This window comes from Psammomys obesus, unplaced genomic scaffold (genome assembly GCF_907164565.1).
Source record: "Psammomys obesus unplaced genomic scaffold, mPsaObe1.curated_primary_1811, whole genome shotgun sequence".
NCBI classification, from domain to species: domain Eukaryota; kingdom Metazoa; phylum Chordata; class Mammalia; order Rodentia; family Muridae; genus Psammomys; species Psammomys obesus.
Window position 1 is genome coordinate 15,337,983 of NW_026596244.1, and position 14,494 is coordinate 15,352,476.

Below are 14,494 nucleotides of genomic sequence, written 5' to 3' on the forward strand. Positions count from 1 at the left end.
ACAAAACAAAAAACCCAAAAATCTAGAGTGTAGGAACTTGAGGGGGAAATGGCCCAGTTTTGTTCTGTTTTGTGGTTTATTTGTTTTTCTTCTCTCCTTTCCCATCTCTGGTGTGGGACTTACTTGTGTGTGCACATGTATATACGCACTCGTGTATGAATGTACGGGCCAGAGGTCCATATGGGGCATCTTCCTCTATTGCTCTCTACCTTTATCCTTTGAGACAAGGTCTTTGAACTGGAGCCACTGGTTTGACAAGACTGCTGATGGAGAGCCCCAGGAAGCCTCAAGTCTCCACTCCCATAACACTCAGCTTTCATCTGAGTGTTGGGGATTTGAACTCAGGTCCTCATGTTTGTGAAGCAAGCACTTTACCCACTGAGCCATCTCTGCCAAACCCTGCTGCCTCTTTAGGTAAGGTTTTATTGTAGTCCATCCTGGCTTTGAACTTGCTCTGTCAAGGATGACCTTGAATTCTGATCCTGTTTTCACCCCCAAGAGCTGGATTAAAGGCATTCAACACCATAGCCAGCACTTGATATGATCTCTTGACCAATCCTGATACTGTTGCCCTGAAGGAAGGTAGTCTCCTGCTGTCTGACTTGCTGGACTCCTGGATCTTGGCTTTCTGGGACTATAATTTCACCATATACCAGAACTTTGCAAACTCAGGAAGTGTAAAGGGGTGGCTGTCAATATACCCAGAATCCAGAGCTGGTGTGGTTTATCAAACTTTGGGCTCTCCCACCAAAGTAAGGTTGTTCTCTTCTGCCCCCTTGTGGCTGGGAAAACCCAAGAGAGACATGGGTAGGAGATTCTTCCAATGCTCTTTCCTTTCTTTCTTCTGCCTGGATGATTGATGACATTTGATTATCTTTTTATTTTTTATTTTCATAAAACAGCCTAGGCTGTCCCAGAAGTCATTATGCAGACTTGGCTGGACCCCAACTCCAGGAAGTCCTCCTCCTCAGACTCCAGAATGCTGGGATTCCAGGGCTGCAGTCCAGGGCCCTGAATAGTTAAAGTGATAAGCACCCCTCTATGAGGAAGCAGAAATCCTGGGTGAAAGGACAACCTTTGGAATTTAAGGACTGAGTAATCTAGCTGATCCTAAATGATGAGGATGATGATGGCTGCTGTACTATTGTCAGTAGTTATTAATTGCTACAGGCAATTGTGTGTACAAGGAATTTGCTACCTGGCTTGTGCAATGTCTCAAGACCCATAGCATGTCCAGGAGACCAAGTTGAGGAGAACTGAGTCCAAGTTTCCCATTTGCTGTTGGCTATTGGAGGTGCTGTTTATCTGCTCACTCCCTGAGCCTTACATGATATCTCGGGATGACTTCTTTTTTAGTAATTATAGCAAAATGGTTTAGCAGTTATCACCTTGGAAAGCAATTTTAAAGGATTTGTTTATCATTTGTATTTTAAGTTTATGAATGTTTTACCTGCATGTATGTATATGCACTTAGTAAGTCCCTGGTGTCCTCAGAGGCCAGAAGAGAGAACTAGATCCCCTGAAACTGGAGTCAAGGACAGTTGGAAGCTGCCATGTGGGTGTTAGGAACCAAATTCTGGTCCCCTGCAAAGACAACAAGTACCAGGCATGGAGATAACCTAGAACCCCTGCACAGATGTAGCCCATGGCAGTTTAGTGTCCAAGTGGGTTACATAGTAATGGGAAGAGGAACTGCCTCTGAGAGAATCTGATTGGCCTGCTCCTTGATCACCTCCCCCTGAGTGGGGAGCAGCCTTACCAGGCCACAGATCAGCAGCCATTCCTGATGTGATCTGATAGACTAAGATCAGAAGGAAGGAGAGGAGGACCTCCCCTATCAGTGGCCTTGGGGAGGGGCATGCGTGAAGAAGGGGGAGGGAGGGTGGGTTCGGGAGGGGAGGAGGGAGGGGCTTATGGGGGGGATACAAAGTGAATAAAGTGTAATTAAAAAAAAAAAAAAAACCTTGTTCTCCCTAGACCACCCTGCCACATTCCTCTCATGCTTCCACAGGAAGCTTTGTGACTCAGGCTTGAGCTTGTATCCAATAAACCCTCAAGTGTTTTGCAGCAGAGGTCTTTGGGGGTCTCACAAACTGGGCATAACAAAACTACAAGCAAGCTTCCAATCAAATGCTGTCTTTTATAAATTGTCTTGGTCATGATGTAGCTTCACAAACAAAGACAGGTTGTTTTGTTTGTTTGTTTGTTTTGTTTTGTTTTTTTGGGTTGTCTTGGCTTTCTTAAGATAGGGTTTCCGCTGTGTAGCCCTGGCTGTCCTGGAACTCGATTTGTAAACCAGGGTAGCCTCAAAGTCTGCTTCCCAAGTGCTGGGTTGCATGCATGTGCAATCATGCCGTGAGAGATGCCCTAAGAATGATCAAAATGATAGATGAGTGTGAAACCATGAAAGCTCAAAGCCAACTCACAGAAGATCTGAGAAAGCTTCACAAGGTTTATGGAGGATGTGATTTAAGAATTATATATGTTTGATGATTAACATTTATAAATTCTTAGGGTTATAATGACCTATTCATGCTTTAAAATGACTTAAAGTTATATGTCTAATCATTATGTCTTTGCTAATTTTATTAAGTTTTAGCCATTTGAAGAAATTGAGTCATATAAAAGAACTGTGATATTTTATAAAAGTGCTATAAAAGGATCAGAAAATGAAGTTCCTAGTTTCTTCATGAAGTATATCTGTTTTTTTTTTAATTTTATTTTTTTCTTTTTTAAAATTTTTTTATTAATTACACTTTATTCATTTTGTATCCCCCCATAAGCCCCTCCCTCCTCCCCTGCCGATCCCACCCTCCCTCCCCTTTCTGCATGCATGCCCCTCCCCAAGTCCACTGATAGGGGAGGTTCTCCTCTTCTTTCTGATCTTAGTCTATCAGTTCTCATCAAAAGTGGCTGCATTGTCCTCTACCGTGGCCTGGTAAGGCTGCTCCCCCCTCAGGGGGAGGTGATCAATGAGCAGGCCAATCAGATTATGTCAGAGGCAGTCCCTCTTCCCATTACTATGTAACCCACTTGGACACTGAACTGACATGGGCTACACCTGTGCAGGGGTTCCAGGTCATCTCCACGAATAGTCCTTGGTTGGAGTATGATTTTCTGGGAAGTTCCCTGTGTTCGTATATCTATGTTTTAAAGTTTAGTTTAATATTGAGATTCAATTTTAAAAATTATAATTTTTAAGGCTGAAAAATCTTAGGAATAGAATTATAAAATTCTAATCTTATGAGGATTACTAATTTATTGTAAGCTGTTAAAGGCATTTAAGACACAAAGGATAATAAAGCCAGGCATTGTGGTGCAGACCTTTAATCCCAGCACCTGGGCAGGTGGATCTCTGAGTTTAAAGCCAGCCTGGTCTATAGATAAAGTTCTCAGTTCCCGGATAGCCAGTCCTACACAGAGAAACTCTGTCTCACTCTCCTGAAAAGATAATGATCTTATAAGTAATCAAATACCGTTAATGTGTCCCAAATTGTGTTTGTAGTCAAGCTAAGAACAAATGTAATTAATTTACAGAGATAAGCTTAGAGGGAGAGTCTAATTTATAGTTCCCATTATGTAGCTGTTTATGTTGTCAGTTAAGCCTAAAACATGTAACTCAAAACAAGTTTAAAGTAAAGTTAAAGTTTATTTAATATAAAATAATATTAAAATCAGGTATATTTTAAAAGATGGTTATGAAAATTTGAATAAAATGGCTTAAATTATAATACACTTGTATGGCAGGACATCCCCAGGCTCAAATAATACCTTCTTCCTTGGATGGGACACAGACCCCATCAGAGGCAAGTGCATGTTAGCTTCATTACAGGAGAAGAATGAATGGGAATTATACTTACAGGAAGTCTGCTGCTCCTGTCTCTGGCTGTGTAGGTCAGACCTGGAAACCCTCCTCCTTATCTACAGAGAAAATGAATGATTCTTCATGTCTCAAATGACAAGGGATGGACTCTCCCATCTCCAGAAAAGGATTTTACAATCTGCATTTACATTCTAAACGTCTCCAGCAACAGAGAGGCAAATAGCAATTACTCTGCTCTCAGTGCCTTCTAAACTGACATAAGGGGATGCTGTGAACACAGGACTCTTGTACTTAAGGCTGCCACCTGCCTGGGATAGGACCTGCAATTGTCCCTGCCTCCTACCCTGGCTTTCAATTCTTCCTCTGTTAGAAATCCCCAGAGGGTTTCAAATAGTATAAGACAGGCTCCACCACAGGGTAAGTCAGCAGAGCAGGCTCAACTAAGGACATTCATTCAAGCACTAAGTTATTCATGTCACGTGGACCCACCATGACTGGGTAAAGAAGACAACACTGCCTGAGAAGGAAAAATCCTGGACCAGCCTCTCAGAGTCACTTTCCAGAGACAAAGGAGACCAGCTCTCCAGCCTGCTGTTAGAAATCCTGAACTCAGGGGGCCTTCCCACAGTAAAGCTTAAGAAATCTGACAGTGGACACCTGGAGATAGGGATGGTTAGATCCCTGAGGCATCATAAAGAGACAGAAGTAAAAAGAAACCAATCTAACCTGGGCAAAAGAGACTGTTTATTTCAAACAGCCAATAGCAGACATTCTCCTGAGGGGAAAGGGTGAGTTCAAAAAGGGAAGGAAACGCTTGGGATTTACATAAGGGGTTTGGAAATGGAGATGTTAAATGCAGCTGCATGAGGCTACCTGCCATTCTGCGGTCTCTATTTCCTGGAGCTTTGTCCAGACAAGGCCATTTTAGCTTTAGAAACTGCCTTGTCCCAACTATCAGGAAGCAGGTGTTAGAGGGTGACTGAGTTAGGCAATGGCAGTGAGGGGGGAAAGGACTGAAGTTTCAGCATAAGGACAGGGGATTTCAGCAAGTCTTAGGGCAACTGAAAGTTCCTTGGTGAGGGTCTGGCAGGGTTTGTTCAGGGTTATTTCTTTAAGGATTATAGTGCCCCTTCCTCCCTCTGGACTCATGGTAATGTTAGCTGTAATGCCTCCTATAGGGTAACCCTGACAGCTCTCCAGGACTGGACTCTGACAAAATTTTATTAGTTCTGCTGTATCTAAAAACAATAGATTTAATTTTTTTACCTGATTTCTTTAAAATGCATTCCTGACTATTCAAATAAATTGGCCCTTAGAAATAATAAACAGCTGGGTGCAGTGGAACACACACCTCTAGCCCCAGCACTTGGGAGGCAGAAGCAGGCAGATCTCTGTGAGTTCAAGGCCAGCCTTGTCTACAAAGAGAGTCCAGGACAGCCAAAGGCTAAAGAGTGAAACCCCAGCTCAAAAACAAAACAAAACGAAACAAACAGACAAACAAACAAAAAATAATAAAAAGACCAATAATCCCTGGTACCATAGCTGTTTCTTTGGAATCCATGACTCACAGGTCCCCTTGGTCTGTTTGTTTTTATTCTCATAGGTGTAATGATCGGGCCCTCCCTAATTAACTGATTGCTACCCTTAATAAAAATCAACGATTTAAAAGTAACTTAAATAAATGAATAAGTGAAGTGGTTAAGGTAAGAATGTCTTGTCCTGTTTCCATTCTGAGCTCTCTGCCCCTTCCTCCACAGTCACATCTGGCTTAGCTACACATTGGGGATTTCCATGACTCTGACCATGGTCCAGATGTATTAATCAAAATAATTAATGCTTACAATAAATGAAGAAGGTATAAGTAAAAAAATAATTGGTATGTTATACATAAAATAACTACTATGTTCTGCCAAAAACAAGTGTTTAAAGTTTACCCTGACTCTCATCTAACACTGGTGTAACTGTGGTCTGTGCCTTTAAAAATGCTGTACCCTGAGCCTGGGCACTGAGAAACCCAGCGGTACAAACCCACTCCTGATCACAGGCCAAAAACAAGGACTTGTTTACTTGTAATTGTCTTAATGGGCATAGTTGCCTGTATCTTTCCCTAGTGGATTTATTATAGTATGCAAGTGTACCATGTGCCTGTCTGGTACTCATGGAGGTCAAAAGAGGGCGTTGGAGACCCTGGAATGGGAGTTACAGATGGTGTAGAGCAGCAAGTTCTCTTAACTGCTGTGCTTTCACTCCACACGGAATTTACTGTCTTTAATTGAAGACTTTAGCTGGGTCTGATTCCAGCTCTCAGGAGGCAGAGGTAGAATGATCTATGTGAATTCAAGGCCAGCCTGATCAACAATAGGGAGTTCCAGGAGAGCCAGGGATGAATTGAGAGACCTTGTCTCAAAATAAACAAGTAAAATTAATAAACTAAATAAAGCAGACCTTAGAAATTGTAAGTTCATTAAAAATGTGTTTAGACCCATGGAGTATCTATTCTGTAGTGTCCAAACAGTTGTGGACTTTGGAGTGCTACCGGAAAATTTGAATGAGAACCCTTTGGGGAGATGGCGAGAGACATAAAGACAGGCTGGGCCTGCTGAGCTTTCCTCTCCTTTGCGCTGTTGGTACCCTCTCATCACAAACCCCGTATTTTGCTGGACCATAGAGGCAATAAAACCTCTATAAATAAAACCTTCAAAATGTAGGCGTGCAGTAGGTACTTTGGGTCCAGGGCCAGACCCTCTCACTCACGTACTCCAAGCCCTACAACTTATCGAACAGAGGAGATGCCACGTTATTTTATTGGTCAGTTAATGCCCGGGGCGCCCCTCTACCCGGAAGCCCGGAGCGCCGCGCTGGCCTGGGAAGGCAGGTGTGGGGCTCGGCCCTCTTCTGTCTAGAGGGGACCCGCCATCTGTCGCGCGTGGCCGGGCAGTGCGCTCCTACTTCTCGGCGTAGCAGTAGGTCCCGTAGGCCGCCTGCTGGGGCCGGGGAAAGCCGAAGCTGCGCACCCCGGGGTCAGGGAGACCTCCGCAGCGCGGCCGTGGCGTGGTGATGGGGAAGCGAACGCTGCCGTCCGCCAGCCAGCCTCCGTCGCACCGGTCCAGCCCTGAGAACTTCCAGGCGGCGTAGAGGTGCCCGACCTTGGCTACTACAGCTCCGCGCCGCCGGCAAGCCGCGTGGGCTTCAGAAAGCGTCAGCCGCCCCGGCACGAAGAACACTTGGCCTAGGAACGTGAGCGAGTGACCGGCCGGCCAAAGCAGGCGGGCCTGGGACGGGGCCGTGGCCACGAAGCTCCGGAAATGGCAAGACCCTGGCAAGACGGTGTTCTCGGACGTCCGGAGGAACAACGCGCCTAGGCTGCGGCACTACCCACTTCCTTTCCGCTTCTGACACTGGGCCCCGCCCCATCCTTTCTCCAGGCTCCGCCTACTACCCCGGGCTCTGAACGGTCCCCGCCCTGTCCATAGCGTCAACTCCAACCACCTCCTGAGGTCTTTTCACTCGGCCTAGCCGAATCTTTCCTCCTGGCGGTGACCCCTGGCCGGGCGCCGCCTGCACACAGCTGGCTCACCTGCCAGGGCCGAGGTGAAGCAGAAGGCGTCGTAGCGATCGCGGCTGCGGTCGCGGGGTCCGTAGCTGCGGATGCCTGGCCGTCCTTGGCCGCCGCATGGTGCGCGCGCGGTGAGCACAGGGTAGCGCACCGAGCCCTCTAGCAACCAGCCGGCGTTGCACCAGTCTAGCCCCTCGGTCCACGCTGGCGGAGGAGGGGGCAGGGAGAAGGGGAATTACCGGCGCAAGCCAGACTCGAGCTCCCTCCAAGCTCGCCGGGGCCGGTGTGCAGCCGGGGGTCATCAGCCGGGGATCCGCCGCTCACCCTGGTACAGTTGGCCGTAAGTGGCCAGGCGTCCGTCCTGCTCCTCACATGCCCGCTTCGCCTCGAAGTAATTGAACTGGTAGCGGCCCCGGCTGGGTTGGTACGGAAACACCACACCTGCGGAGTGGAGAGCTTGGGTAGGGCAGCTGGATGCGGCGGGGAGCGCCGGCAAGCGAGGCCGGCAGAGGCGAGGTGGCCACAAAGAGCAGGGCTGGTGCAGAATAGCTCACCCTCTAGGCGCAGGGTCAGTGCCACGCTCTCGTCCTCGATGCCATTGATGAGCTCGCAGCGGTACCGGCCCTCATCCTCCAGGCGCACATTCTTGATGATCAGGGAGGCGTCTAGCCGATGCCCTCTCCGCAAGCTGGTGCGTCCTCCCAGGGGCCCATAGCCCCGGGCGTGCATTCCGTTGGTGATGAGGATTAGCGTTTCCCGGAGTTCCCCGGGCTCCACTTTGCTCCAGCGTACCTTGTAGCTGGGAGGCGAGGTGCCCAGGACGCAGGGCAGTGTGGTCGTGGCCCCACGACGAGAGTGAATGACCTCATGGATGGGGGGCAGGAGATAGTGGGGACCCGGGTGGAGGGCTAAGCAGAGGGGCCACAGTGGCAGGCTTCTTATCTTCCCTGCCCCAAGTGCCCATTCAGACTTAGTTCCCAGAGGCTTTCCTCCGCTCACTGGCACCACCCTCACCTCTCCCTACCGATTCTTCCTACTTACTTTCAGTAGCTCCCTTTCTAGGTCTGCATCCCTTGATTCCCACCCCTAGTGTACTGATTGGGGGCTGGGCTAGGGTCTTACCCGGGTTCCCCAAGGCTTTGTGAAGGATGGTGAATGCCCAGGGGAGAAGGAAGCAGTAGAGCACAGGGACAGGTATCCGGCTTGGCATGATGGTGTCAGCAGGCACTGTCTGCAGGGCACAGATAGTAGGCACCCCTTACCACTGTATGGGAGGATGAGGAGAGCAGAGTTGAGGATCAGCTTTCTGCTGGGTATATGGAGGCATCTGTCCAGGTGGGAGCCAATGGGGCACATAACAGGTCTTCTCAGTCAGCAGGTTTTGACTTAGCATCTCCTTTCTGGGACTCCTTATCCCAGCTGCTTCCCAAGCCTAGCATTGGGATTTGAATCTCTGTATTCATTTGCCAGCATCACTTTCTATCCCAGAGCCAAATTCAGTATGATTTCTCCTGTTTGAAAGACTGGCTTTCTCGCCTGCTGATAAAGTTGAACCTTCATGCAGCTTCCAAGGCTCCAGGATCCAGCCTTCCCTGCTGTCAACGTCTGCCCTACCCTAACCCTGACTCTGCACTGGGGTCCAGGCACACTGGACTTGAGAGACATAAAATTGGGCCTTACTTCTGGAAAACCTCCTCTCATTCTCGAGCCTGTCTCACTGTGATGTATGAAGTCTACTGGAGCAGACTAGGAGCTTTTTCCTGAGACCCTTATCATTGTCTAAACTACCTGAATTTGAAAGCAGTGCAGATGCACGGTAGGCTGGGTAACTACTGGCTGACACAGATTTTCCAGAAGTTACAATGCATTATACAGTTACACTATACAAGTTACAAAAGTTACAGAAACAGTTTCAAATGCAGTTGTCTGGGCCATGAATTCTCCCCTCCCCCTGCAGTTTCTATTCTTTTTAAATTTTTTTTATCTATTTTTATGTATATGGGTATTTTGCCTGCATGTCTGTTCGCCATGTGTGTATGGTGCCTATAAAGGCCAGAAGATGGCACCAGGTCCCCTGGGACTGTAGTTAGACAGATGTGGGCTGCCATGTGGGTTCTGGGAATTGAACCCAGGTCCTCTGGAAGAGCATCCAGTGCTCTTTAACCTCTGAGGCATATCTCCAGCCGTTGTAGTTTCTTTGAACTTTTTAAAAAACAAGTGGTGGACTGATGACCCCTTAACTTCCTTTTATTCATTTAAATTCATTGTACAAGTTGGGCTTTTCCATATGCTTATTGCATAACTTTAAACAGGTAACTTAGCCCCAGCCTCAGTGTCATGATCAGAAGAGCAGTAATTGTAGTACCCACCTGTGATGCTAGTCCTCACTGTCAAGGTGATAGGACTTAGAGTTACATAGTAGACTCTGAGGAGGAAAACCTCTGTTTCCGTCTGCTAGGATGTAGCCAAAGGGAACAAACTAAATAGGAAACCTTCCCTGAACCTGGGCAATGAATTCTCATGGGCAGAGCACCAAGTTAAAAAAAAAAAAAAAAAGGAAAAAGAAGAAAATACATGAAGCCCCAGGATTCCCTTCCTGGCCCATCCAGGTGAGAACTGCAGTTATACACTCCCCGCAAGGAACTGTGAACCAAACTTAATCTCTTTCCTTAAGGTGCTTCTGTAGCATATTTTGGTCATAGCAATAGTAAGCATGACTAACACACTACACTTAGCAGTTGCAAGAATTAGGCAACTTAGTCATGTACTTGTGAAACACTTGAAATAGTGCCTGGCATGTAATGCATGCTTTAGAAGATAGAACAGGGCCAAGGTGTGTTTGCTTTGTTATGAACTATTAAACAATTAAATAGTTGCTTAACTGTTAAACTATTAAACAGTTAAGGGCAGGAGGGATGAGGATAATGGGATTGGGTAAAGGCCTTGAAGAATATTTAATGCATTGGCTCCAAAGACCAGTTTGTAGCTGGAGAAACAGAGTAGTTACATCAAAAACTTTCCACAGGGTGGTGGTGGCTCATGCCTTTAATCCCAGCACCCAAGAGGCAGAGGCAGCCAGGGTTACACAAAGAAACTCTATTTCAAAACAAAACAAAACAAAACAACAACAACAAAAAAACAACCAACCAACCAGACAAACAAAAAAGAACTTTTCAATTGGGCCTGGAGACACCTGAATTTGGTTCCCAGTACCCATGCCAAGCAGCTCACAACTGCTTGTAACTCCAGCTCTAGGGGATCTGGTGCCCTCTTCTGGACCTTTAGGGCACCTACTCTCATGAGCACACACCCATATTAGCATACATACAATTCAAAAAAAAAAAAAAAAAAAAACAACTTTCCAATAATAAAAAGGGAAGTGCCATTGTAGCAGACATCTTTAATTCCAGCACTCAGGAGAAAAAGGCAAGTGGATCTCTGTGTTCAAAGCCAGCCTGGTCTACATGGAGAGTTCTAGGGCAGCTAGGGCTTAACAGAGAGACTCTCAATTAAAAAAAAAAGTGTATGGGACCAGAGTCCATATAGGACAACCTGGTAAATAATAGTGACCTTTATCTTTAGGAGCTGGTGAGATTGCTCAGTGTGTAAAGGTGATTACCACCAAGCCCAGTGACCTGAGTTCATTTCCTAGGAACCCATATGTTCAAAGGAGAGAACCAACTCCCACAGGTTGACCTCTGAATCCATTCACACAAGCACGGCACAAGCATACCACACACGAACACAAATTTAAGAAAAAAATGCAATAAAAATTAAAAAAAAAATAGACCACGAGTGATCCAGGATAAGCTACCATTTGACGTGTTTTAAAATCCAATCCGAGCTAGGCACTTCAGTATATTCTTATGGTTTTACTCCTCTGGCCATCCAGGGAGGCAATGAACTGCCACAGGTGCAGAAACAGCTGTGAAAGGAGGGTTTGCTGGGTTTGAATCCAGATCGATTGGACCGGCTCAAGCTCTTAGTCACTGATCTAGAGTTCTGTATTTCAAGATAAGCACACATATACCATTTTCATACCCCTTGCAGAGAGAAACCAATACAGTAGCTGGCAGCCCATTGCCTACCTGTAAGATGATCTTTTCTCAGAGACAAAGGGAGGCAGCAGTGTGCAGCAGCTTCCTGTCCTCCTGAAGGAAGAAGTTCCAGTGGAGGTTCTGTTAAGGATCCTGGGGGTTCAAAGCACCCTAAAGTCTCAGGGCTTGGGCACCTGATCAGTGCTGTGGCTCCTTTGATGCTTTTCCAGAGAGGCTCATTTCCTGTGCTCAAAGAAGCCAAGGTTCTAAGGCTTATGTTCATTCAACACACACTAAGCCATGACTGCATCTGTGGCACTTGATGTCCTAGGGCCAGGTCAAGACTTGGGTTGGAATGATGGGGGACAGAGCAAGCAACCCAGGCAATTGCCTAGAACAATGCAGAAAGCAGGCCCTGGTACTTCTATCCTTAGAATGGGACAGTCTGACTGAAAGTACAAGGGTGTTGGGCCAGGAGGGGTGGGGACAAACCCTAGGTATGAATCCAGCTTTGTATTTCTATATGAACCTCATCCAAATAACAGAATTGCCCCTCCCCTCACCAAAGGCCTCACCTGTGCTTTCCGTACCAGGCTACATATGGCCTTTTGGAAGAGACTCTCAAGATGGGACTCAAATTTTCAGGATGTCAGGCTGCTTCAGGACCCTGGCTCTTTCTGTCTGTCTGTCCCTTTCTTTCCCCACCCCACTGGAAACACAATTTCCTATTGTCTCTGCCTTCTCTTCTATTGTTGGATAACAGGGCCCCTTTATTCATCCCTTGGGCAATGACATGGAAATGTCAACAGCTGGGGATGTGGGATGCAGGACAGGCTGGCACAAACCACCGGAAAAAGGCCTGGGTGGATGATTGGATCAGAGCAGAAATTGACATCCAAGGAGAAGAGGACAGGCGAAGATTGAAATGGGGCACCCTCTGCTTCAAACTCTAGGATTATAAAGAGATTATGTATGATACTGGGGAACCACCTCATCCATGGGCCATAGGGGAGCAACTTGGATTGCTGTTGGAGAGGTAGAAATCACATGAAAATATTTCTGTCCTTGGGAGGGGACATGAGACTCTTATTAGCAAGGAGGGACGATGGAAGTTCTTCAGTTATTGTTATTATTATTATTATTATTATTATTATTATTGTATTTTATTATTATTAAATGTATGAGTGTTGATTTTAGATGTACGGTGGTGGATATGTCTGTGTACCACACCTGTAGTGCCTAAAAAGGCCAAAACGGGCACCAGACACCGTGGAACTGAAGTTATGGCTTGTGAGAGCCACAGCTTGGGTGCTGAGAATGGAAGCTAGGTACTTTGCAAAAGCAACAAGTGCTCTTTCTTAAGCACTGAACCATCTCTCCAGCTCCTTGGAAGCTCTCTAAAATAGAAGTCATCTGATTACGTATTCCTCCTCCATTCTGTACCACTGGATAAACTTTGTTTAAATTTTCAGGAGGACTGGTGAGACACTCATTAGGTAAAACCACAAACTTGGTAACCTGAATTCAATCACCAGAACCCACAGTGGAAAGATAAAACTGACTCCCAAAAGTTGTTCTGTGACCTCCACACCCAAATTCAACCTGCAGTCCCTCATACAATAATAATAATAACATTTTAAAATTCTGAAGAGGCCAAGGATGGTGGTTCAGATCTGTAATGTCAGCACTTGAAATGCTGAAGCAGGAGGATTGCCATGAGTTTGAGACCAGCCTGAGCTATAGAGTGAAACCTTTCTCAAAAACAAATAAAAACGGAGAGAGAGAGAGCTTAACAGTACTGGCTGTTCTTCCAGAGGACCTGGGTTCAATTCTCAGTACTCACACGGCAGGTCACAACTATAACTCCAGTCCCACGGGATCCAACACCCTCTTCTGGCACCAGGCACAAATATGATGCACAGACATACATACAGGCAAACTCTCACACATATAAAATAATAAGATTATAAAAATAGCCGACTGTGGTGGCACATACCTTTAATCCCAGCACTTGCGAGGCAGAGGCAGGTGGCTCTCTGAGTTCAAGAGGCCAGCCTAGTCTACATAGTTCCAGGATGTCCAGGGCTACACAGAGAAACCCTGCCTGAAAAAAAAAATTATAAAAATAAATTTCTGGAGAAGGGGCTGGAGAGATGGCTTAGTGGTTAAGAGTACTGGTTGTTCTTCGAAAGGTCCTGAGTTCAATTCCCAACAACCACATGGTGGCTCACAACCATCTATAGCGTGATCCGTTTCCCTCTTCTAGCATGCAGGCAAATGTGCAGATAGGACATTCATATACATAAAATAAATAAGTAAATCTTAAAAATAATTCTGGAGAGGAGGATCCTTAATCTCTTAGGTAGAAATCTACTTCCTGTACAGTCTCCCTGGCCTCAACTCCTGCTGAAGTCCACTCCTACAGACTGAGTTACAATTCATACACATGCACAGAGCTGAGGTGTAAACTGGGCTTGGTTTTCATCTCTGTACACCATATAGACAGGTGCCCATCAACAATTCAGGATAAGACTTTTGACTTCTATCAGTGCAGAGGACCTGCATGCACCAAGACAGCAATTTAGAAGAACTTGAGGCTTCAAATTTCTTCTCCTCCTCATCTTCCTCTCTCCTCCTCCTTTCCTTTTTAAGATTTTATTATTTTTAGCTGGGAATGGTGGCACACGGCTTTAATTTCAAAATTCAGGAGGCAGAAGCAGGCAGTTCTTTTGAAGCCAGCCTGAACTACATAGCAAGTTTCAAGACAGATAAGGTTACATAGAGAGACTCTGTCTCAGGGAAAAAAAAAAAGAGATTTCATTTATTATTTTTAGGCATTCATGTGTCTGAATATGAGTAAGTGCATGGGAGCTACTGAGGAGGCCAGAGTGTCAGGTCCCCCTGGATTAGAGTTACAAATAGTTGTGACCCCTGGATGTGGGTCCTGGGAACTGAACTCAGGTTAAATTGCTGAAGAAAAGAGAGAGAGAGGAAGGCAAAATATGGCATAGCCTCCTTGCACTGTCTATATAGAGGCCGCTGCCCTGGCAAGAGACTGTGCCTCTTCTCGCTGCCCTG

At 46.2% G+C, this 14,494-nt stretch overlaps 1 protein-coding gene across 6 annotated transcripts; it reads right to left on the minus strand.

Moving 5' to 3' along the window:
- Nucleotides 1-3,397: 3,397 nt before the first annotated feature.
- Nucleotides 3,398-12,113, minus strand: Hapln2 (hyaluronan and proteoglycan link protein 2). 6 transcript variants are annotated; one of them, XR_008718943.1, is made up of 7 exons: nucleotides 11,468-11,824; nucleotides 8,502-8,643; nucleotides 7,934-8,287; nucleotides 7,704-7,820; nucleotides 7,401-7,583; nucleotides 3,861-7,052; nucleotides 3,398-3,441 (listed from the first exon to the last, which is right to left on the minus strand). XR_008718943.1 is itself a non-coding variant. In XM_055596685.1 (7 exons), the coding sequence occupies exons 3-7, from the start codon at nucleotides 8,587-8,589 to the stop codon at nucleotides 6,769-6,771; spliced, it is 1,026 nt and encodes a 341-aa protein (XP_055452660.1). In that variant the 5' UTR covers nucleotides 8,590-8,643; nucleotides 11,468-11,530; nucleotides 11,992-12,113; the 3' UTR covers nucleotides 3,687-6,768. The 6 variants fall into 6 exon arrangements, 5 of the variants coding, with proteins under 5 accessions (XP_055452660.1, XP_055452659.1, XP_055452662.1 ...); XM_055596685.1 differs by lacking the exon at nucleotides 3,398-3,441 and adding an exon at nucleotides 11,992-12,113 and having other exon boundaries at nucleotides 3,687-7,052; nucleotides 11,468-11,530; XM_055596684.1 differs by lacking the exon at nucleotides 3,398-3,441 and adding an exon at nucleotides 11,992-12,113 and having other exon boundaries at nucleotides 3,687-7,052; nucleotides 11,468-11,659.
- Between the last annotated feature and the right edge of the window lie 2,381 nt (nucleotides 12,114-14,494).

Coding starts and splice junctions, on each gene's coding strand:
- Hapln2 (XM_055596685.1), bottom strand. CDS start 8,589: ATGCCAAGCCGGATACCTGTCCCTGTGCTCTACTGCTTCCTTCTCCCC. Junction 7,584..7,703: donor TTACGGCCAACTGTACCAGG/GTGAGCGGCGGA, acceptor CTCCTCCGCCAG/CGTGGACCGAGGGGCTAGAC. Junction 7,053..7,400: donor CTTCACCTCGGCCCTGGCAG/GTGAGCCAGCTG, acceptor TCACGTTCCTAG/GCCAAGTGTTCTTCGTGCCG.